This window comes from Tauraco erythrolophus, chromosome 19, assembly GCF_009769465.1.
Source record: "Tauraco erythrolophus isolate bTauEry1 chromosome 19, bTauEry1.pri, whole genome shotgun sequence".
NCBI lineage: Eukaryota > Metazoa > Chordata > Aves > Musophagiformes > Musophagidae > Tauraco > Tauraco erythrolophus.
In genome coordinates this window covers 63,047-84,515 of record NC_141483.1, presented here as the reverse complement: position 1 = coordinate 84,515, position 21,469 = coordinate 63,047, and the positions used below count along the sequence as shown (strand labels likewise).

The 21,469-nt window shown below is 58.0% G+C and overlaps 2 protein-coding genes across 2 annotated transcripts; both read left to right on the top strand.

Moving 5' to 3' along the window:
• The first annotated feature begins 7,454 nt into the window (after window positions 1-7,454).
• LOC147527376 (maestro heat-like repeat-containing protein family member 7) lies at window positions 7,455-10,132 on the top strand. Its single transcript, XM_086623700.1, has 7 exons — window positions 7,455-7,499; window positions 7,694-7,870; window positions 8,278-8,433; window positions 9,054-9,155; window positions 9,439-9,538; window positions 9,850-9,909; window positions 9,996-10,132. The coding sequence occupies exons 2-7, from the start codon at window positions 7,703-7,705 to the stop codon at window positions 10,130-10,132; spliced, it is 723 nt and encodes a 240-aa protein (XP_086479826.1). The 5' UTR covers window positions 7,455-7,499; window positions 7,694-7,702.
• A 7,476-nt stretch (window positions 10,133-17,608) lies between these two features.
• LOC147527375 (maestro heat-like repeat-containing protein family member 7) lies at window positions 17,609-20,290 on the top strand. The gene is made up of 7 exons (XM_086623699.1): window positions 17,609-17,653; window positions 17,849-18,025; window positions 18,433-18,588; window positions 19,210-19,311; window positions 19,597-19,696; window positions 20,008-20,067; window positions 20,154-20,290. Exons 2-7 carry the CDS (start codon window positions 17,858-17,860, stop codon window positions 20,288-20,290), a joined length of 723 nt encoding a protein of 240 aa, XP_086479825.1. The 5' UTR covers window positions 17,609-17,653; window positions 17,849-17,857.
• Window positions 20,291-21,469: the final 1,179 nt, after the last annotated feature.

The window sequence follows — 21,469 nt, the reverse complement described above, 5'->3', positions numbered from 1 at the left end:
CCTAGAGACCTATCCTAGTGCCCCGACACCTCTACAGCCCCCAGACCCAACTTAAGAGAACCCCAGGTCCCCCCAGATCCATTCTACACCCTCTAGACCAATCCCAGACCCCTCCTAGAGCCCACAGAGTCATCTTGGAGACTCCCAGATTCCCCCAAACCCATTCTACACCTCTCTAGGCCTACCCTAGAGCCCCCAGACCCCTCATATAGTACCCAGACCGATCCTAGAGACTCCCAGATCCCCCTAGACCATTCTACATCGCCCCAGGCCTATCCTAGATCCCCCAGACCCATCCTACAGCGCCCAGACTGATCCTAGAGATCCCTAGATACTCCCAGACCCATTCTACACCCCCCTCAGGCCTATCCTAGAGCTCCCAGACCCCTCCTAGAGCCCTTTCAGGATGGCCTGAAGCTTTCCCGTGTTGAACCAACAAAACTAGAGAAGTAATACAATGATGTTAAGAGAAACAATTCCTAGATTTGGGATTCCAGAGGGAATATTATCGAATAGGGGTCCTTATTTTGTATTGGAAATAGTACAGAGGTTACAATTTTTTTTAATAAGATAGCATTTACAAATGCCAGTGTCAGAAGTGTGTCTGTACAGACAGACGGAAGGCTGGATCCAGTGAAACACAGACACCAGGCTCCTGAAGGCAAACATGCACCTTCAGACACGCCGGTGGGTAGAGGGGGTGGAAGAGGCTCCTACAGGCGACATTCCCTCTGGAGGTTGGAGTAAACACTCACAAGGCATCGGCATTCCTCAGCAGGTGATGGTTTACACTCGAGGAGGGCACCTTGCTCGCCCCTCCGTCAGCTTTGTCAGCAGATGATCTGCAGAGTTGGAACCTGAGAGGTGTCCCAGCTGGGGGGAGATGTGGTCACCGTGATCCAGGAGAGGTGTCCAGCTGAGGGGAGATGCCGCTCACTGTGATCCAGGAGAGCTCAAAGAATCTCGCTTGGAACGCTACTTATAGGGTCCAGTTCTCTCTCGCTTTACATGAAATTCCTCCGCATGCTCAGTTCCTCCTCCGCCCCTTTCTTTTGGGTCTGGGGTACGTTCAGGGCAGGTGGTCCGTGAGTTGGTGGTCACGATTCTCCCCCTGCTGGAATTCCTTTTTCCCACGTCACTGCTGCACATGTTCACAGCTCAGAGAAACATGAGAACAGAGGTGATCCGTTTCTTGGGATGTTCCCTCCAAGGGCAGACAGTTCTGGATAGAATCTCCCTTCTCATCGCTCCCGGCAGCTTCAGGGATGCTCATCTTCTTCTGTTCCTTAGGTGTGTGCAAACCGCTACTAAACCCTTCATGAATTCTTACAAAAGTTATAACCCCTTCATTGTTGGGTAATGCCTAGAGGCCCACAGATGCATCCTGGATAACCCAGATCCCCCCAGACCCATTCTAACCCCACCCAGGCCTATCCTAGACACCCCAGACCCCTCCTAGAGACCCACAGATCTCCCGGACCAATTCTACACCACTCCATACCTATCCTAGAGCCCCCAGACCCCTCCTACAGCCCCCAGACACATCCTAGAGACCGCCAGATCCCCCAAACTCATTCTACACCCCACAGGCCTCTCCTTGAGTCCGCAGACCCCTCCTACAGCCCACAGACCCATCCTAGAGACCCTCAGATGGCCCCAGATCCTTTCTGTACCCACCCAGACCTATCCTAGTGCCCCCAGACCCCTCCTACAGCCCCCAGACCAATCCTAGAGACCCCAGATCCCCCAAACCCATTCTACATCTCTCCAGGCGTATCCTAGAGACCCCAGACCTCTCTTAGAGCCCACAGCCTCATTCTAGACACCCCAGATGCCCCCAAACCCATTTTACATCCCCCAAGGCCTATCCTAGAGTCCACAGACCTCTCCCACAGCCCCCAGACTCATCCTAAATAAGCCCAGATCTCCCCAGACCCATTCTACCCCCACCGACTCTCCTAGAGCCTTCAGATCCCTCCTAAAGTCCCCAGACCAATCCTAAGACCCCCAGATGACCACAGACCCTTTCTATACCTCCCAAGGCCTATCCTAGCGCCCCCATATCCCTCCTACAGCCCCCAGACCCAACTTAAGAGACCCAGATCCCCCCAAACCCATTCTACACCCCTCCATGTCTATCGAGAACCCCCAGACCCATCCTAGAGCTCTCAGTCCCATCCTAGTTACCCCCAGATGCCCCAGAATGATTCTAAATCCCCCCCAGGCCTATCCTAGAGCCCCCAGACCCCTTCTACAGCTCTCAGACCATCTAGAGACCCTCAGATGCCCCAAGACCCTTTATATACCCCCCGAGTCCTATTGTTGAGCTCCAGACATTTCTTAGAGCCCCCAGACCGCTTAAAACCCCCCAGACCCATCCTAGAGATTAACAGATCCCCCCAGAACCATTTTACACTCCCCGCAGGCCTATCCTAGTGCCCTCAGACCCCTCCTAGAGGCCCCAGAGCCATCCTAGAGACCAGCAGATTCCCCCAGATCCATTCTACACCTCTCCCACCTATCCTAGAGCCCCTAGACCCCTCCTACAGCCCACAGACCCATCCTAGAGACTGCCAGATCCCCCCAGACCCATTCTACACCTCCCCAGACTTATCCTAGAGCCCCTAGACCCCTCCTACAGCCCCCAGACACATCCTAGAGACCAGATCCCCCCCAAACCCATTCTACATCCCTCCAGGCGTAGAGATTCACAGATCCTCCCAGAACCGCTTCACACTCCCCAGGCCTATCCTAGGGTCCCCAGAGCCCTCCTACAGCCTTAGGCTCATCCTAGAGACCCCCCAGATCCTCCCAGACACATTCTACACGTTCCAGGCCTATCTAGAGCCTCCAGAGCCCTCCTACAGGAGGACACTGAAGGATTAAAGGCATCCCGTGGGTCCAGACATTTGCGTGGTCTACACCCAGATGCTGCCAAGAAAGGAACTCAGGAGTACAAGTGGGAGAACCCACCACCAAAGCTCTCCATCAGTCTGGCAGAAGGAAATCTCTTTCCTGATCCCAAAGACAGGGATCTGTTTAGCCCCCAGGGTGTCAGCAGCTCCACAGATGAAAGGAACCTTTGTACCAGGTCTGCAGCAAGGCAGGGAGCATGCAGCACCTCACCCTGCTTTCCACCCCAAAGATATCAACCAAGTAGGGACCAAGGACAGGTGGCACTTTGTTAGGGCAGCTGAAGGCAACATCATCCCTGGCAAAAGCTTCTCCCTTCCCTGTGTGGCACCAAAAGGGATGTCTTGAATGATCTGGCTGCCATTCTGGAGGACCAGGCAGAGACACACTGCACTCGTATCTGCAGCAGGCTGCACTCGGACGAAGAGGATGGTGACCTGGTCGTATCTCAGAGAAGAGCGCCAGTGGCTCTGCTGCTGGGGGTGTGCTGGCTGGCAGAGCTGCTTCTCCCAGGTGTCCCACACGGCACAGCACCTCCACTGCTCTGGTCCCACTGGCACGCATGTCCTCCCTCTCATGCTCCCTGTTTGTCTGTCTGTCTCCCATCTGCCAGGAGGAGGATGAGAAGATGAAGTTCCTAATAGCGTCTACAACCTGTGCACAAATGCCAGGCACATTGGCTTGTCTCAGGGCATGGATGTCTTCTGCCAGGAATACGAGCTGGCTGAGAAAATCAAGGTGTGGGGACGTGCAGAGGCTTGGAGGAACGGGACAAGGCCTCCCGGCACCAGCTCCTTGTGAGGACAGCCTGTGGGCAGGGCAAGAGTCTGGTGGTCGTGGGTGCTGGCAGCTGCCAGGTCCCATCCCAGTTGTGCTCTGCAGGTGCTGATAGAAGAGGAGCCAGGGACACACTGCGCCACAGCAGTGCGGCTGCAAGCCATGCGTGCCATCACCGCATTGAGGTGCTTGTCCACCCCTTCTGGGGACCCCTGTCCCAGAGGTCTGTGTCCACCTGCATGAAGCTTTGAGGCATTGCTCCCAGCACCAGTGTCCCACTGGCCCCTCTCTCTCTTTCAGCTTACTGGAGAATGTGCTGGTGGGCAAAGAGCAAAGCCTTATATATGCCTGCTTCACAAGTGTCTTCGAGCTTCCTCCAGAAGAGGAAAAAAAGGGCTTCTACCTTGCGGTAAGGGCTGGGTGAGCTCCAGGAGCCGCCAGTCCCTCTGGGCTGCTCCCTGGCCACCCCGTGCTGCCGTATGGCCAGAGAGCCAAGGCAGGGCAGGGGCTTGGCTTTGCTTTCCCACCTCCTCCCTTCATCCCCTTACAACGGCCCGCACCGCAGCAAATTGTCGGCCCTTGGGCCTCTCCCAGGCACTGCGAGGCGGTGTGGGAGTCCTCTCGTGGCTCTGGGATTTCTCATCGGTCTCTGTGGGGTGAGAGGGACAGCGGGAAACCCTGCTACAAATCTTTGTCTTCCTTGCAGACCATGGAAGCCATGGACATCATGCTGGAGAGGGTGGTGCTCAACCTTTCTTCCTGCAGAGTGTGCGAGGAGCTGCAGGGTATCTTCCAGGTCTGGTATGGCAAAGAGTGGGGTTGTTCCTCACCTGGAGGGAAGAGATTGTCCACTCCTTGAGTGGATGGTCCCCACCCTAGTGTCATGCAGAGAGAGCACACTGCAGGGAGGGTGCCCACCTCCCTTGGGTCAGCAGGGCCTGCCCACCAGGCTCTTCTGGAGCACAGTGCCTGCAGAGGGTGGCATCTGCCTTCCTGCCTGGCCACGAGGTTGGCCCGGGGGACTTATCCCAAAATTAGAAGTCTGCGAGGGACCCTAGGGGCAGGAACCCCATTACAGGCTTTGCTGGAGATCAGAGGAAGCCTTGATGGACTTTGCGAGTCTGGCCCAGGAGTCGAGCAGTGCTGCTTCTGCTGGAGCGGGTGTCTGCTCCCAGGGCACACCAGCAGCTTCTCTCTTCCCAGATGCTGCTGGAGTTCACCAGCTCTGAGTCAGCAGCTGTGCGGAAAAGGGCCTTGGGGAGGATCCGGACACTAAGTGCTTTGCTGGCCCACAATCCCTCACTGAAGGTAAGGAGCTGGGCCCCCTCCAGCCTGGCCATCTCCCCTCCCTGCACACCGGCGCAGCCTGCAGCTCTCCCTGCGCAGGGCTACGGCCCAGCTGGCTGGTCTGAGACCCGCCGCCGGCATGGCCCTGCAAAGCCCTGGCTCGCCAGGGGTCCAGCCCTGGACACACGCTGGGGTTCGGGGCTTTGGCACCAGCTGCCTGCCCTCAACCCTCCTGCTCTCTGCTTCCCTCACCCAGCACTGGCATGACGTTAAAAGATACACGCACGGCCCTGTCTGCTATGGAGACATCCAGATCCCAGCCTTTGGACGGGTGTTGGGACATCTCCACCTTTTAGCATACTCCAATGATAAGACAAGATGTCGAGCTTTGGATGCTCTTTTTACCTCCATGAGTTCATCTGGAATCAAGAAAGTAAGAGAAGCTGTAGTGGGCTTCATCTTTCCACACACAGACATCTCCTGATAGGTCTGCTTCTCTTTCTGACCTCCTTTGCCCCTCACAGCTGCTTTCTTTTCGAATACCATCTGGGAGCTCTCCTGCAGCTCAGGATCTGTTTTCTGCTGCTCTCCTTCCTCCCTTCTTTCAGGATCTCAAACCTCACTCTTTTTGTGGTCCCCACAGCCAAAGCTACCATTGATCACATGTCCCAAAGCCATGTCTTCCCTGTTGGTGCAGCGCAGCTCCATGCGTGCATCAGCCCAGCTGGTCCCTCCAGTGTTCATAGCACGAAGCTATTCCTGATGCCCTCCAGAAATCTCCCTGACCGCTTGTCCTGCAAGCAGTACTCAGGGCAGTTGGTGAGCTTGCTGGCAAAGCTCCTGTGTCTTACTAACTCTTCTGTGTTTCCCTCACTGTTCAGGCAGGACAAGGCTAAAAAAGGGAGAACAGCAGGGCCAGCAGAAACCTGAGACCGGCTCCCAGAAGCAGTGGCCCACCAGCAAAGACATGGTAATGAGCTCCTCCCTTGCTGAGACTCTTGTCCCTGGCATCAGCAGGGCATTTGTGTGAGCAAAGGCATCCAGAACGACCGGTGCTGGCACGGCCTCCCTGTCCCTGGTGAGAGGGTTGCTGCTGTCCCTGAGCAGGGATGATGCCAGGGCTGCACTCCAGTGTCCCAGCAGTAGCTCCAGCCCTCCTGGCCACCAGCGAGCCCTGGTTCTCTGCAGGACCAGCACACTGTGCCCAGGAGCCCAACCTTCCTCCCTCACCCTGGGGGCCCTCTCTTCTCACCCTCCCCTGTTTAGGGACTGCAGCCCCTGCTGCCAGCTTTCCAGCGGGCACTGCCACCAGCACTGCTGGACATCTCTGGTCAGGGCTGCTTGCGCTACCCCGCTAAGCAGCACCACCAGGGCACTCAGGGTGATACGTCTTTGCTCCCTTCCTTCCTCCCATAGTTCCTTGCAAAATACCTCAGACCTTTTGAGAAGGCAGACATTATCCTTGTGGCCATCGAGGCGATGACGGACTCCAGCATCTTTGACAAGCAGGTGCCAAAAAACATGCTACACAAAGTCATGGAAGACCCTAACTTCTTGCTGGATGATGTAAGTGGCTGGATGGCCCTGCTTTTCAGCCCTGTCAGGCCATGTTCCTGCCTCCATCCCATCCCTCCCTCCCAAACTGGGTGTCTCGTGCACCTGAAGCCACCGTAAGCGAGCAGAGAGGGATGGGAGGGGCCGCTGAGGAAGTGGCTGCACTCGAAGGGCAGCGCCATCCTCACCCGTGTCCCCTCCAGGTGTCAAGAATCATGAGCTGCATCCACAAAAACCTGGAATGCATCAACGCAAAGTCAGCCCGACAGAGCGTGGAGTCGCTACTTGTCCTGATGTCCAGCCAGTACCCCATAGAAGTGGTCACCAGCCTGTCGAAGTTCTCACTACCAGGAGACAGGTACTGACCCTGACAGCCTTGAGGGCTTCTTCCCTGTGGGCAGAGGGGCCTGGAGACTCTGGGCCAGCCGAACGCACGGAATGCTGCAGGCCCCCGCCCCAAGGAGCAGGGCTCCCCACCCCACCACGCTCTCCAGCCCCGTGGATCGGCCAGGCCTGCAGCAGCCGGAGCTGGCCAGGGCAGCCCAGAGCCGCTACGCTCCTCCCCAGCCCCACGGGGGGCACCGCTGCTGCCCAGGGCGTCCCAGCCCGGGGGTGGGTCTGCGCCACGTGGGGCCGACCCGCCGTGCTGCTGTGCCCAGGCCGCCTGCTGACCGCACTCTGGCTTGCAGCGCTGCCCGCGCCATGTGGGACATGCTGTTCTCCATGCCCCAGCCGATGGAGAAGGTCTTGAAGGAGCTGTTGACCCAACTCCAATCATGCGACCCGTGCACCTCGGCTGTGAGTTACCAGAAGAGTCCCCGGCCCCTCCCGCGAGCCCCTCAGGCTCTGCCAGCATCTCACTGCTGGGTCTGTTCCAGCCGCCAGCCTCCAGGCGGAGTCGCCCAATCCTGGCAACCGTCTCCCTGTTCCTTGGAGCCCTCATCACGCTGTCGGACAGACCGGACACGGTGAGCAGGGTGTCATCAAGGGCAGCCGTGTTGGCAATGGAGTAGTGGTCACGGTGGTGGCGTGGCCTTGGCTGGGAGGCAGGCGGGGGGGTGGCTGCTCCAGACCCCTCCCTGCCGCGGCGGGGCGATGGCTGCCTGGGGAGCTTCCCAGGCACGGACCTTTCCACAAAAAGGAAAAGTTCTGTTTCATACAGGCAAGAGCAATGCAGATCCTCCTGCCAGACATGATGGAGGTCCTGGAGAAGGGCAATGAAGACATCAAGATAAAGGTCCTGGTGCTCCTCCAAAGCGTGATGCATCACTCGGAGCAGATGGAAGCCAGCCGCATTGCTGTGCAGCTGGCAGAGAAGCTCCTGCCCCTCTTTAAAAGTGTAAGGCTGCCCAGGGAGCCTGAGCCCTGCAGAGGGGCACTTGGCAATGTCCAGAGCCTTCAGATTTGTTCACTCCCCTGGGCTCTCGTGGGAAGAATTCCGGGCTCTGCAGCCCAGCACAGCTTCCCCTGGCAGGCTGGTGCCCCCAGGTGCCCCAAGCCCCCAGTGCTGGGGCCCAGCCTGGCCCCTGTGCAAAGCACCTGCAGCCCCAGAGCTGCTCTGGGAGCCCTGGGTGCTCCGCAGCTGCGCTGCCAGGCTGGACCAGAGATTGCCACTGCACCCGTGTGCAGAGCCCGAGCCCGGAGCATCTCCCCTCACATCTGCCATGCTCTCGCCCTGGGGCTGATGCTCACAGTGAGCGGGGAGTGGCTCTTGATCTCAAGTGCCCCTCTCCTTCCCCCTACCAGGACTTCAGCCAGGTGAGAGAGCTCTCCATCAGCATCTTCAGAGACATGGTGGAGACTGTGGTGAAGAATGACAAGAAGAGGATGAAGAAGGCAGTGCGAAGGGCCCTGCTCCCGCTCTTTTTTCACATGCACGACGAGACGGACAGCGTGGCTGAGGTAGAGATTTCAAAGCTGGCCGGTGACTCAAGGAAGGGCGTGCTGACCCCCTGGGCACCAGCGGCAAGAGCTGCTGGCAGTCGGGCTCTGGGAGTGTGCATCACCTCGGGTCTGGCTGCCCGAGTCACTGCAGACAGGGCAGAGTTCCTCTCCGACCCTGCACCGGTCCCACCACTGCCTTCCTCATCCCCCAGTGCCTCCTGCAGAGGTGGAAGGGGAGGTGGGGTCCCCTCCCAGCTACGCTCCCTCCACTCAGCCCTGCTCCAGCGCAGCCCTTGGGAAGGGTCCCTGCAGAGCCAGCGCAAGCAGGGGCAGAGGAGCTGGCACGGATATTTCCAACACCTGCCCCACCCGGTCCAGCAGGGCTCTGCAGCAGCCCGTGGCCGCGATAGGAATGGGCACATCCCTGCAGGCTTCCCTGCTGTCCCTGCAGGTGTCGGAGGCTTTAAGCCTCAGTCCCTCACCCTCAGGGCTGTGCTCAAGAGACCTGTGGTGCCTGGACCAGGCCATGCCCCAGCTTCCTACAGGCAGGACCACCCCAGGAACAAAGCCAGGGGAGGGGGATGGCAGATCTCCTTCCCCAGGCCATGGTGCCATCTCCAGCTACTGCTCTTCTGCAGGCCGCCAAGGAAGCCCTCCTCGCTGCAGCAAAGTTCCTCAAGTGGAAGGAGCTCAAATGCCTGGTGCCAACCCAGCAGACCTGGAGGATTGGAGAGTGCTTGGTGAGGACAGCCCCCAAGCCCCAGGGCCCAGCTGGACAAGAGCTGACCCTGTGTCTGGGCTGTGGGCTCTGCAGCTGCACCTTCCCTGCTCCAGCCTGGAGCTCGGAGCCTGGAGCTGCATCCTTGTTCCCTGTCCAAAGAACAGAGCCCCAGGGGCTCTTCTCCACACCCCTCTCACTGGGTGCAGGGAGGGGTCTCAGCGACGAGGGGGGTGCTGGGAGGAGGGACTGCTCCGGCCAGCTGGGCAGGGACTATGGCATGCCATACCCATGTGCTCTCTCAGCTGGCGAAGGACAGAAGGGTCAAAGAGTACCTGGATCAGAGCCTGCAGTACCTGGACGATGCTCAGATCTCCTTGCGAGAGGCGGCCATTAAGTTCCTCGGTGAGCCACAGCCCCTGGGCTCCCTTTTGGCAGCCTGGCCCCATTCCCGCTGCTGCACCAGTGGCGAGAGCAGCCCGGTGGCTGTCCGAGCCCCGATGCTCATGTGGGCCTTGGCCTCCCTCTCCCACCCCTGCCCGCACAGGTGGGCTCGGTGGCCACCTTGCCCAGTCCCACCGCCCTCGGCTACTGGTCTTGCCTGGGGTCAGCCCCGATGAGGGGGAGCAGGGCGTGCAGCCGAGACGGCTGGGCTGGGGGCTGTGCTGCTGGGAGCGGGCTGGGGAGCGGGGGGTCTGACGGAGCTCTGTGCTTAGGGCTTGCCGCGCGGCCCCTGAGGCACCGTCACGAGGAGAAGGTGGCTGAGATCTGCAGGGGTGAGTAGGGAGCATGGTCTGGGGGGGATGCTGGGGGTCTCTGCAGACACAGCAGTTCACCTCAGCTCTGTTTCTTTCTGTCACAGCCCTTCAGAACTTACGGCAAGACAGCGAACCCTCCATCCGTTCCCTGGTAGCTCAGACCATCCACACCCTGAGCGCTCCAAGGGAGCAGCCAAGATCAAGACGCATCCTGAGAGCACTGTGCTGCTGGTGCTGCTAAGCCAGGCAGAGGTGCGACTTTCCACAGCTGAATGGCTGCATCTTCATAAAGCAGGACCAAGAAGCACAAACCCATGGTGTCCTTCAGACGTGCAGCGCCCTGAGCAGACAGCATCACTCCCGGCCTCTGCCGCTGCCTGCGGGACAGCCCCCCCCAGCACACCCTGCCCCCAGCTTGTTTACAAGCTCACCCCTCCAGGAGGCTTTTCCCACAAGCAGCTGCCTTTGTTCACTGTTTTGCTGACTGGCTGGATACCAAGTGAAAACGGACTCAAAATTAAATGTAAAAGTAAACGTAGTTCATTAAATTACAATATAATAAAGGAGAATAACATGGAATATGATAAAAGGAAAAGGTACTAGTGCTCATGCAGAATATGAGAAGAAAGCAATATGAGCAATTCATCAAATCATTGCTGTGAAGCGTCACAGTGAGTAAGAAAAGGATACATCACCAATTACCACGTTAATGTCATCATGCAGGCCCACATTTTGGCTGGGGAGCTCCATTGCAGCCGGTGCCAGCAGTCTCTCAGGAAGTCTCAGGAAGAACTGGGAAGTTCCTACACGGTGCGTCCACCTGTAGGTGAGGCTTCTGGGCCAGCCCCGGAGCTTGCCGGGCTTTATACTCCGCGAAAACAAAACCACTGTACATGACTTGTGTACGTAAGCTTTTAAATTTATGCCACGTGCAGGCGTTCAATGTTTCACCATCCATAAGGTCCACACGCGCCAGGGACGTTTGCCAGACGTCCGAGCGTGGTCGTTACTGTCACGACACAGCTGCACACAATGTTTGCTGTCTGGATGGTCCTGCTCCCGTCCTGCCTCTTCAGGGGCCCAGAACAAGCCCCATCTGTCGGATTCGTTGAATGCCATTTACCTTTCTCCTGGAGCTCTTGGGCTCACTGTTCAAGTAAACCAATTCCCAATTAAATACAGATCGAAGACTGTTTCCTAAGCAGAAATCAATCATTATTTAACAAACTTCCACCACTGCCCTGGGTTTGGCTGGGATAGAGTTAACCTTCCACAGGAAAAGTGGGAGGGGGCACAGCTTGGGCAACCGACTGAATTAGTCATTGGGCTATTCCATGCCCTGAGACTATGAACTGAGGGAGCCAGCCAAGGGAGGGGCTTTTTCCCATCGTTCTGACTCGGCTTCCGGGTTCCAAGATCGGCATGGTGAGCATTTGTACCACTCCTTTGGTACTGCTGTCTTTTATTAATATTATTATTGGGGTTTTACTCTTTTATTGATTTCTTTTTTACACTATTGTTTTCGCAGTTTCTTTTTACATTGTTTTATTAAATCCTTGGGTTTACTCTTTTCTCGTTTTTTTCACACTGTTTTGTTAAACCGTTCTTATCCCAACCCACGTGTTTTACTTTCTTTCTTCCAATTTTCTTCTCCCATCCCACCGGGGGTGGGAAGCAGTGAGCGAGCAGCAGCGTGGCTGCTGAGCTGCCAGCTGGGCTAAGCCATGCCAGTCCTTCTTGGCACCCAACGTGGGGCACAAAGCGTTGGCGTAACGACAAAATTCGACTAGAGTGTGTTAAAAACCTGACTTGTTACACGTGTTTGTGGTGTTGGTTACACGGTGGCCGGTCACAACGTCGTTTCGGTTGTTGCTGTGGCTGTGCTATGGAAACTGTTTACCTGCCCCACGTATTCACTGCGGGGCTGTCCATCCCCGCTGGGAGAGCGTCGGGCTCTCCTGGTGCTGTCCTGTCTCCTATCGGTTTATGACACCATCACAGCGCTGCCACACGGCAGGGCTGGTCCCTGTACGTGGCGTTGGCATCATGCCCATATCTCAGTGGCGTTGGCATCGTGCCCGTATCTCAGTTGCCACCGCTCCTAGTTTGCCAGTGACCATGCCCAGTCCCTGGGAAAGGCAGGGGAGGGTCCCTTCCCCCAGTTCCTCACCCCACCCTTCGCGTTCCGGCTAATTACTACGGTCTTTGCGGATTTTTAGTATTCTGGGAGTGTCCTAGCCAGCACGGTGTTAATGCTCTGCCTGCCGGAGGTGTTTCAGGTTTTGTCTGGGACTAACCAACTATTTAACGTGTCACAGGGAGATGCTCTCTGAGGCCACACCGTCAGGAGTGGCAGGGTGTGGGGGAAAGCATGGGCAAACGCCTGAGGCAGTTGGTATCTCCAGTGTTTTGGAACTTCATCTCTGAACAAGTGCAAAATCCTGAAAAACCGATAGAATGTTTGGAAAAAGTGGGCTGTCACCCTGGGAGACCCAGATCAGTGCAATGTGCTGGGGCCTGGCCCAGCTAGAGCTATCCTAGAGCTAGCTAGATCCTAGAGCTAGCTAGATCTAGCCCATCCTAGAGCTCCAGACATTTCTTAGAGCCCCCAGACCGCTTAAAACCCCCAGACCCATCCTAGAGATTAACAGATCCCCCCAGAACCATTTTACACTCCCCGCAGGCCTATCCTAGTGCCCTCAGACCCCTCCTAGAGGCCCCAGAGCCATCCTAGAGACCAGCAGATTCCCCCAGATCCATTCTACACCTCTCCACACCTATCCTAGAGCCCCTAGACCCCTCCTACAGCCCACAGACCCATCCTAGAGACTGCCAGATCCCCCCAGACCCATTCTACACCTCCCCAGACTTATCCTAGAGCCCCTAGACCCCTCCTACAGCCCCCAGACACATCCTAGAGACCCAGATCCCCCCAAACCCATTCTACATCCCTCCAGGCGTAGAGATTCACAGATCCTCCCAGAACCGCTTCACACTCCCCCAGGCCTATCCTAGGGTCCCCAGAGCCCTCCTACAGCCCTTAGGCTCATCCTAGAGACCCCCAGATCCTCCCAGACACCTTCTACACCGTTCCAGGCCTATCCTAGAGCCTCCAGAGCCCTCCTACAGGAGGACACTGAAGGATTAAAGGCATCCCGTGGGTCCAGACATTTGCGTGTCTACACCCAGATGCTGCCAAGAAAGGAACTCAGGAGTACAAGTGGGAGAACCCACCACCAAAGCTCTCCATCAGTCTGGCAGAAGGAAATCTCTTTCCTGATCCCAAAGACAGGGATCTGTTTAGCCCCCAGGGTGTCAGCAGCTCCACAGATGAAAGGAACCTTTGTACCAGGTCTGCAGCAAGGCAGGGAGCATGCAGCACCTCACCCTGCTTTCCACCCCAAAGATATCAACCAAGTAGGGACCAAGACAGGTGGCACTTTGTTAGGGCAGCTGAAGGCAACATCATCCCTGGCAAAAGCTTCTCCCTTCCCTGTGTGGCACCAAAAGGGATGTCTTGAATGATCTGGCTGCCATTCTGGAGGACCAGGCAGAGACACACTGCACTCGTATCTGCAGCAGGCTGCACTCGGACGAAGAGGATGGTGACTGGTCGTATCTCAGAGAAGAGCGCCAGTGGCTCTGCTGCTGGGGGTGTGCTGGCTGGGCAGAGCTGCTTCTCCCAGGTGTCCCACACGGCACAGCACCTCCACTGCTCTGGTCCCACTGGCCGCATGTCCTCCCTCTCATGCTCCCTGTTTGTCTGTCTGTCTCCCATCTGCCAGGAGGAGGATGAGAAGATGAAGTTCCTTAATAGCGTCTACAACCTGTGCACAAATGCCAGGCACCTTGGCTTGTCTCAGGGCATGGATGTCTTCTGCCAGGAATACGAGCTGGCTGAGAAAATCAAGGTGTGGGGACGTGCAGAGGCTTGGAGGAACGGGACAAGGCCTCCCGGCACCAGCTCCTTGTGAGGACAGCCTGTGGGCAGGGCAAGAGTCTGGTGGTCGTGGGTGCTGGCAGCTGCCAGGTCCCATCCCAGTTGTGCTCTGCAGGTGCTGATAGAAGAGGAGCCCAGGGACACACTGCGCACAGCAGTGCGGCTGCAAGCCATGCGTGCCATCACCGCATTGAGGTACTTGTCCACCCCTTCTGGGGACCCCTGTCCCAGAGGTCTGTGTCCACCTGCATGAAGCTTTGAGGCATTGCTCCCAGCACCAGTGTCCCACTGGCCCCTCTCTCTCTTTTCAGCTTACTGGAGAATGTGCTGGTGGGCAAAGAGCAAAGCCTTATATATGCCTGCTTCACAAGTGTCTTCGAGCTTCCTCCAGAAGAGGAAAAAAAGGGCTTCTACCTTGCGGTAAGGGCTGGGTGAGCTCCAGGAGCCGCCAGTCCCTCTGGGCTGCTCCCTGGCCACCCCGTGCTGCCGTATGGCCAGAGAGCCAAGGCAGGGCAGGGGCTTGGCTTTGCTTTCCCACCTCCTCCCTTCATCCCCTTACAACGGCCCGCACCGCAGCAAATTGTCGGCCCTTGGGCCTCTCCCAGGCACTGCGAGGCGGTGTGGGAGTCCTCTCGTGGCTCTGGGATTTCTCATCGGTCTCTGTGGGGTGAGAGGGACAGCGGGAAACCCTGCTACAAATCTTTGTCTTCCTTGCAGACCATGGAAGCCATGGACATCATGCTGGAGAGGGTGGTGCTCAACCTTTCTTCCTGCAGAGTGTGCGAGGAGCTGCAGGGTATCTTCCAGGTCTGGTATGGCAAAGAGTGGGGTTGTTCCTCACCCTGGAGGGAAGAGATTGTCCACTCTTGAGTGGATGGTCCCCACCCTAGTGTCATGCAGAGAGAGCACACTGCAGGGAGGGTGCCCACCTCCCTTGGGTCAGCAGGGCCTGCCCACCAGGCTCTTCTGGAGCACAGTGCCTGCAGAGGGTGGCATCTGCCTTCCTGCCTGGCCACGAGGTTGGCCCGGGGGACTTATCCCAAAATTAGAAGTCTGCGAGGGACCCTAGGGGCAGGAACCCCATTACAGGCTTTGCTGGAGATCAGAGGAAGCCTTGATGGACTTTGCGAGTCTGGCCCAGGAGTCGAGCAGTGCTGCTTCTGCTGGAGCGGGTGTCTGCTCCCAGGGCACACCAGCAGCTTCTCTCTTCCCAGATGCTGCTGGAGTTCACCAGCTCTGAGTCAGCAGCTGTGCGGGAAAAGGGCCTTGGGGAGGATCCGGACACTAAGTGCTTTGCTGGCCCACAATCCCTCACTGAAGGTAAGGAGCTGGGCCCCCTCCAGCCTGGCCATCTCCCCTCCCTGCACACCGGCGCAGCCTGCAGCTCTCCCTGCGCAGGGCTACGGCCCAGCTGGCTGGTCTGAGATCCGCCGCCGGCATGGCCCTGCAAAGCCCTGGCTCGCCAGGGGTCCAGCCCTGGACACACGCTGGGGTTCGGGGCTTTGGCACCAGCTGCCTGCCCTCAACCCTCCTGCTCTCTGCTTCCCTCACCCAGCACTGGCATGACGTTAAAAGATACACGCACGGCCCTGTCTGCTATGGAGACATCCAGATCCCAGCCTTTGGACGGGTGTTGGGACATCTCCACCTTTTAGCATACTCCAATGATAAGACAAGATGTCGAGCTTTGGATGCTCTTTTTTACCTCCATGAGTTCATCTGGAATCAAGAAAGTAAGAGAAGCTGTAGTGGGCTTCATCTTTCCACACACAGACATCTCCTGATAGGTCTGCTTCTCTTTCTGACCTCCTTTGCCCCTCACAGCTGCTTTCTTTTCGAATACCATCTGGGAGCTCTCCTGCAGCTCAGGATCTGTTTTCTGCTGCTCTCCTTCCTCCCTTCTTTCAGGATCTCAAACCTCACTCTTTTGTGGTCCCCACAGCCAAAGCTACCATTGATCACCATGTCCCAAAGCCATGTCTTCCCTGTTGGTGCAGCGCAGCTCCATGCGTGCATCAGCCCAGCTGGTCCCTCCAGTGTTCATAGCACGAAGCTATTCCTGATGCCCTCCAGAAATCTCCCTGACCGCTTGTCCTGCAAGCAGTACTCAGGGCAGTTTGGTGAGCTTGCTGGCAAAGCTCCTGTGTCTTACTAACTCTTCTGTGTTTCCCTCACTGTTCAGGCAGGACAAGGCTAAAAAAGGGAGAACAGCAGGGCCAGCAGAAACCTGAGACCGGCTCCCAGAAGCAGTGGCCCACCAGCAAAGACATGGTAATGAGCTCCTCCCTTGCTGAGACTCTTGTCCCTGGCATCAGCAGGGCATTTGTGTGAGCAAAGGCATCCAGAACGACCGGTGCTGGCACGGCCTCCCTGTCCCTGGTGAGAGGGTTGCTGCTGTCCCTGAGCAGGGATGATGCCAGGGCTGCACTCCAGTGTCCCAGCAGTAGCTCCAGCCCTCCTGGCCACCAGCGAGCCCTGGTTCTCTGCAGGACCAGCACACTGTGCCCAGGAGCCCAACCTTCCTCCCTCACCCTGGGGGCCCTCTCTTCTCACCCTCCCCTGTTTAGGGACTGCAGCCCCTGCTGCCAGCTTTCCAGCGGGCACTGCCACCAGCACTGCTGGACATCTCTGGTCAGGGCTGCTTGCGCTACCCCGCTAAGCAGCACCACCAGGGCACTCAGGGTGATACGTCTTTGCTCCCTTCCTTCCTCCCATAGTTCCTTGCAAAATACCTCAGACCTTTTGAGAAGGCAGACATTATCCTTGTGGCCATCGAGGCGATGACGGACTCCAGCATCTTTGACAAGCAGGTGCCAAAAAACATGCTACACAAAGTCATGGAAGACCCTAACTTCTTGCTGGATGATGTAAGTGGCTGGATGGCCCTGCTTTTCAGCCCTGTCAGGCCATGTTCCTGCCTCCATCCCATCCCTCCCTCCCAAACTGGGTGTCTCGTGCACCTGAAGCCACCGTAAGCGAGCAGAGAGGGATGGGAGGGGCCGCTGAGGAAGTGGCTGCACTCGAAGGGCAGCGCCATCCTCACCCGTGTCCCCTCCAGGTGTCAAGAATCATGAGCTGCATCCACAAAAACCTGGAATGCATCAACACAAAGTCAGCCCGACAGAGCGTGGAGTCGCTACTTGTCCTGATGTCCAGCCAGTACCCCATAGAAGTGGTCACCAGCCTGTCGAAGTTCTCACTACCAGGAGACAGGTACTGACCCTGACAGCCTTGAGGGCTTCTTCCCTGTGGGCAGAGGGGCCTGGAGACTCTGGGCCAGCCGAACGCACGGAATGCTGCAGGCCCCCGCCCCAAGGAGCAGGGCTCCCCACCCCACCACGCTCTCCAGCCCCGTGGATCGGCCAGGCCTGCAGCAGCCGGAGCTGGCCAGGGCAGCCCAGAGCCGCTACGCTCCTCCCAGCCCCACGGGGGGCACCGCTGCTGCCCAGGGCGTCCCAGCCCGGGGGTGGGTCTGCGCCACGTGGGGCCGACCCGCCGTGCTGCTGTGCCCAGGCCGCCTGCTGACCGCACTCTGGCTTGCAGCGCTGCCCGCGCCATGTGGGACATGCTGTTCTCCATGCCCCAGCCGATGGAGAAGGTCTTGAAGGAGCTGTTGACCCAACTCCAATCATGCGACCCGTGCACCTCGGCTGTGAGTTACCAGAAGAGTCCCCGGCCCCTCCCGCGAGCCCCTCAGGCTCTGCCAGCATCTCACTGCTGGGTCTGTTCCAGCCGCCAGCCTCCAGGCGGAGTCGCCCAATCCTGGCAACCGTCTCCCTGTTCCTTGGAGCCCTCATCACGCTGTCGGACAGACCGGACACGGTGAGCAGGGTGTCATCAAGGGCAGCCGTGTTGGCAATGGAGTAGTGGTCACGGTGGTGGCGTGGCCTTGGCTGGGAGGCAGGTGGGGGGGTGGCTGCTCCAGACCCCTCCCTGCCGCGGCGGGGCGATGGCTGCCTGGGGAGCTTCCCAGGCACGGACCTTTCCACAAAAAGGAAAAGTTTCTGTTTCATACAGGCAAGAGCAATGCAGATCCTCCTGCCAGACATGATGGAGGTCCTGGAGAAGGGCAATGAAGACATCAAGATAAAGGTCCTGGTGCTCCTCCAAAGCGTGATGCATCACTCGGAGCAGATGGAAGCCAGCCGCATTGCTGTGCAGCTGGCAGAGAAGCTCCTGCCCCTCTTTAAAAGTGTAAGGCTGCCCAGGGAGCCTGAGCCCTGCAGAGGGGCACTTGGCAATGTCCAGAGCCTTCAGATTTGTTCACTCCCCTGGGCTCTCGTGGGAAGAATTCCGGGCTCTGCAGCCCAGCACAGCTTCCCCTGGCAGGCTGGTGCCCCCAGGTGCCCCAAGCCCCCAGTGCTGGGGCCCAGCCTGGCCCCTGTGCAAAGCACCTGCAGCCCCAGAGCTGCTCTGGGAGCCCTGGGTGCTCCGCAGCTGCGCTGCCAGGCTGGACCAGAGATTGCCACTGCACCCGTGTGCAGAGCCCGAGCCCGGAGCATCTCCCCTCACATCTGCCATGCTCTCGCCCTGGGGCTGATGCTCACAGTGAGCGGGGAGTGGCTCTTGATCTCAAGTGCCCCTCTCCTTCCCCCTACCAGGACTTCAGCCAGGTGAGAGAGCTCTCCATCAGCATCTTCAGAGACATGGTGGAGACTGTGGTGAAGAATGACAAGAAGAGGATGAAGAAGGCAGTGCGAAGGGCCCTGCTCCCGCTCTTTTTTCACATGCACGACGAGACGGACAGCGTGGCTGAGGTAGAGATTTCAAAGCTGGCCGGTGACTCAAGGAAGGGCGTGCTGACCCCCTGGGCACCAGCGGCAAGAGCTGCTGGCAGTCGGGCTCTGGGAGTGTGCATCACCTCGGGTCTGGCTGCCCGAGTCACTGCAGACAGGGCAGAGTTCCTCTCCGACCCTGCACCGGTCCCACCACTGCCTTCCTCATCCCCCAGTGCCTCCTGCAGAGGTGGAAGGGGAGGTGGGGTCCCCTCCCAGCTACGCTCCCTCCACTCAGCCCTGCTCCAGCGCAGCCCTTGGGAAGGGTCCCTGCAGAGCCAGCGCAAGCAGGGGCAGAGGAGCTGGCACGGATATTTCCAACACCTGCCCCACCCGGTCCAGCAGGGCTCTGCAGCAGCCCGTGGCCGGAGATAGGAATGGGCACATCCCTGCAGGCTTCCCTGCTGTCCCTGCAGGTGTCGGAGGCTTTAAGCCTCAGTCCCTCACCCTCAGGGCTGTGCTCAAGAGACCTGTGGTGCCTGGACCAGGCCATGCCCCAGCTTCCTACAGGCAGGACCACCCCAGGAACAAAGCCAGGGGAGGGGGATGGCAGATCTCCTTCCCCAGGCCATGGTGCCATCTCCAGCTACTGCTCTTCTGCAGGCCGCCAAGGAAGCCCTCCTCGCTGCAGCAAAGTTCCTCAAGTGGAAGGAGCTGAAATGCCTGGTGCCAACCCAGCAGACCTGGAGGATTGGAGAGTGCTTGGTGAGGACAGCCCCCAAGCCCCAGGGCCCAGCTGGACAAGAGCTGACCCTGTGTCTGGGCTGTGGGCTCTGCAGCTGCACCTTCCCTGCTCCAGCCTGGAGCTCGGAGCCTGGAGCTGCATCCTTGTTCCCTGTCCAAAGAACAGAGCCCCAGGGGCTCTTCTCCACACCCCTCTCACTGGGTGCAGGGAGGGGTCTCAGCGACGAGGGGGGTGCTGGGAGGAGGGACTGCTCCGGCCAGCTGGGCAGGGACTATGGCATGCCCATACCCATGTGCTCTCTCCAGCTGGCGAAGGACAGAAGGGTCAAAGAGTACCTGGATCAGAGCCTGCAGTACCTGGACGATGCTCAGATCTCCTTGCGAGAGGCGGCCATTAAGTTCCTCGGTGAGCCACAGCCCCTGGGCTCCCTTTTGGCAGCCTGGCCCCATTCCCGCTGCTGCACCAGTGGCGAGAGCAGCCCGGTGGCTCTCCGAGCCCCGCTGCTCATGTGGGCCTTGGCCTCCCTCTCCCACCCCTGCCCGCACAGGTGGGCTCGGTGGCCACCTTGCCCAGTCCCACCGCCCTCGGCTACTGGTCTTGCCTGGGGTCAGCCCCGATGAGGGGGAGCAGGGCGTGCAGCCGAGCCGGCTGGGCTGGGGGCTGTGCTGCTGGGAGCGGGCTGGGGAGCGGGGGGTCTGACGGAGCTCTGTGCTTAGGGCTTGCCGCGCGGCCCCTGAGGCACCGTCACGAGGAGAAGGTGGCTGAGATCTGCAGGGGTGAGTAGGGAGCATGGTCTGGGGGGGATGCTGGGGGTCTCTGCAGACACAGCAGTTCACCTCAGCTCTGTTTCTTTCTGTCACAGCCCTTCAGAACTTACGGCAAGACAGCGAACCCTCCATCCGTTCCCTGGTAGCTCAGACCATCCACACCCTGAGCGCTCCAAGGGAGCAGCCAAGATCAAGACGCATCCTGAGAGCACTGTGCTGCTGGTGCTGCTAAGCCAGGCAGAGGTGCGACTTTCCACAGCTGAATGGCTGCATCTTCATAAAGCAGGACCAAGAAGCACAAACCCATGGTGTCCTTCAGACGTGCAGCGCCCTGAGCAGACAGCATCACTCCCGGCCTCTGCCGCTGCCTGCGGGACAGCCCCCCCCAGCACACCCTGCCCCCAGCTTGTTTTACAAGCTCACCCCTCCAGGAGGCTTTTCCCACAAGCAGCTGCCTTTGTTCACTGTTTTGCTGACTGGCTGGATACCAAGTGAAAACGGACTCAAAATTAAATGTAAAAGTAAACGTAGTTCATTAAATTACAATATAATAAAGGAGAATAACATGGAATATGATAAAAGGAAAAGGTACTAGTGCTCATGCAGAATATGAGAAGAAAGCAATATGAGCAATTCATCAAATCATTGCTGTGAAGCGTCACAGTGAGTAAGAAAAGGATACATCACCAATTACCACGTTAATGTCATCATGCAGGCCCACATTTTGGCTGGGGAGCTCCATTGCAGCCGGTGCCAGGAGTCTCTCAGGAAGTCTCAGGAAGAACTGGGAAGTTCCTACACGGTGCGTCCACCTGTAGGTGAGGCTTCTGGGCCAGCCCCGGAGCTTGCCGGGCTTTATACTCCGCGAAAACAAAACCACTGTACATGACTTGTGTACGTAAGCTTTTAAATTTATGCCACGTGCAGGCGTTCAATGTTTCACCATCCATAAGGTCCACACGCGCCAGGGACGTTTGCCAGACGTCCGAGCGTGGTCGTTACTGTCACGACACAGCTGCACACAATGTTTGCTGTCTGGATGGTCCTGCTCCCGTCCTGCCTCTTCAGGGGCCCAGAACAAGCCCCATCTGTCGGATTCGTTGAATGCCATTTACCTTTCTCCTGGAGCTCTTGGGCTCACTGTTCAAGTAAACCAATTCCCAATTAAATACAGATCGAAGACTGTTTCCTAAGCAGAAATCAATCATTATTTAACAAACTTCCACCACTGCCCTGGGTTTGGCTGGGATAGAGTTAACCTTCCACAGGAAAAGTGGGAGGGGGCACAGCTTGGGCAACCGACTGAATTAGTCATTGGGCTATTCCATGCCCTGAGACTATGAACTGAGGGAGCCAGCCAAGGGAGGGGCTTTTTCCCATCGTTCTGACTCGGCTTCCGGGTTCCAAGATC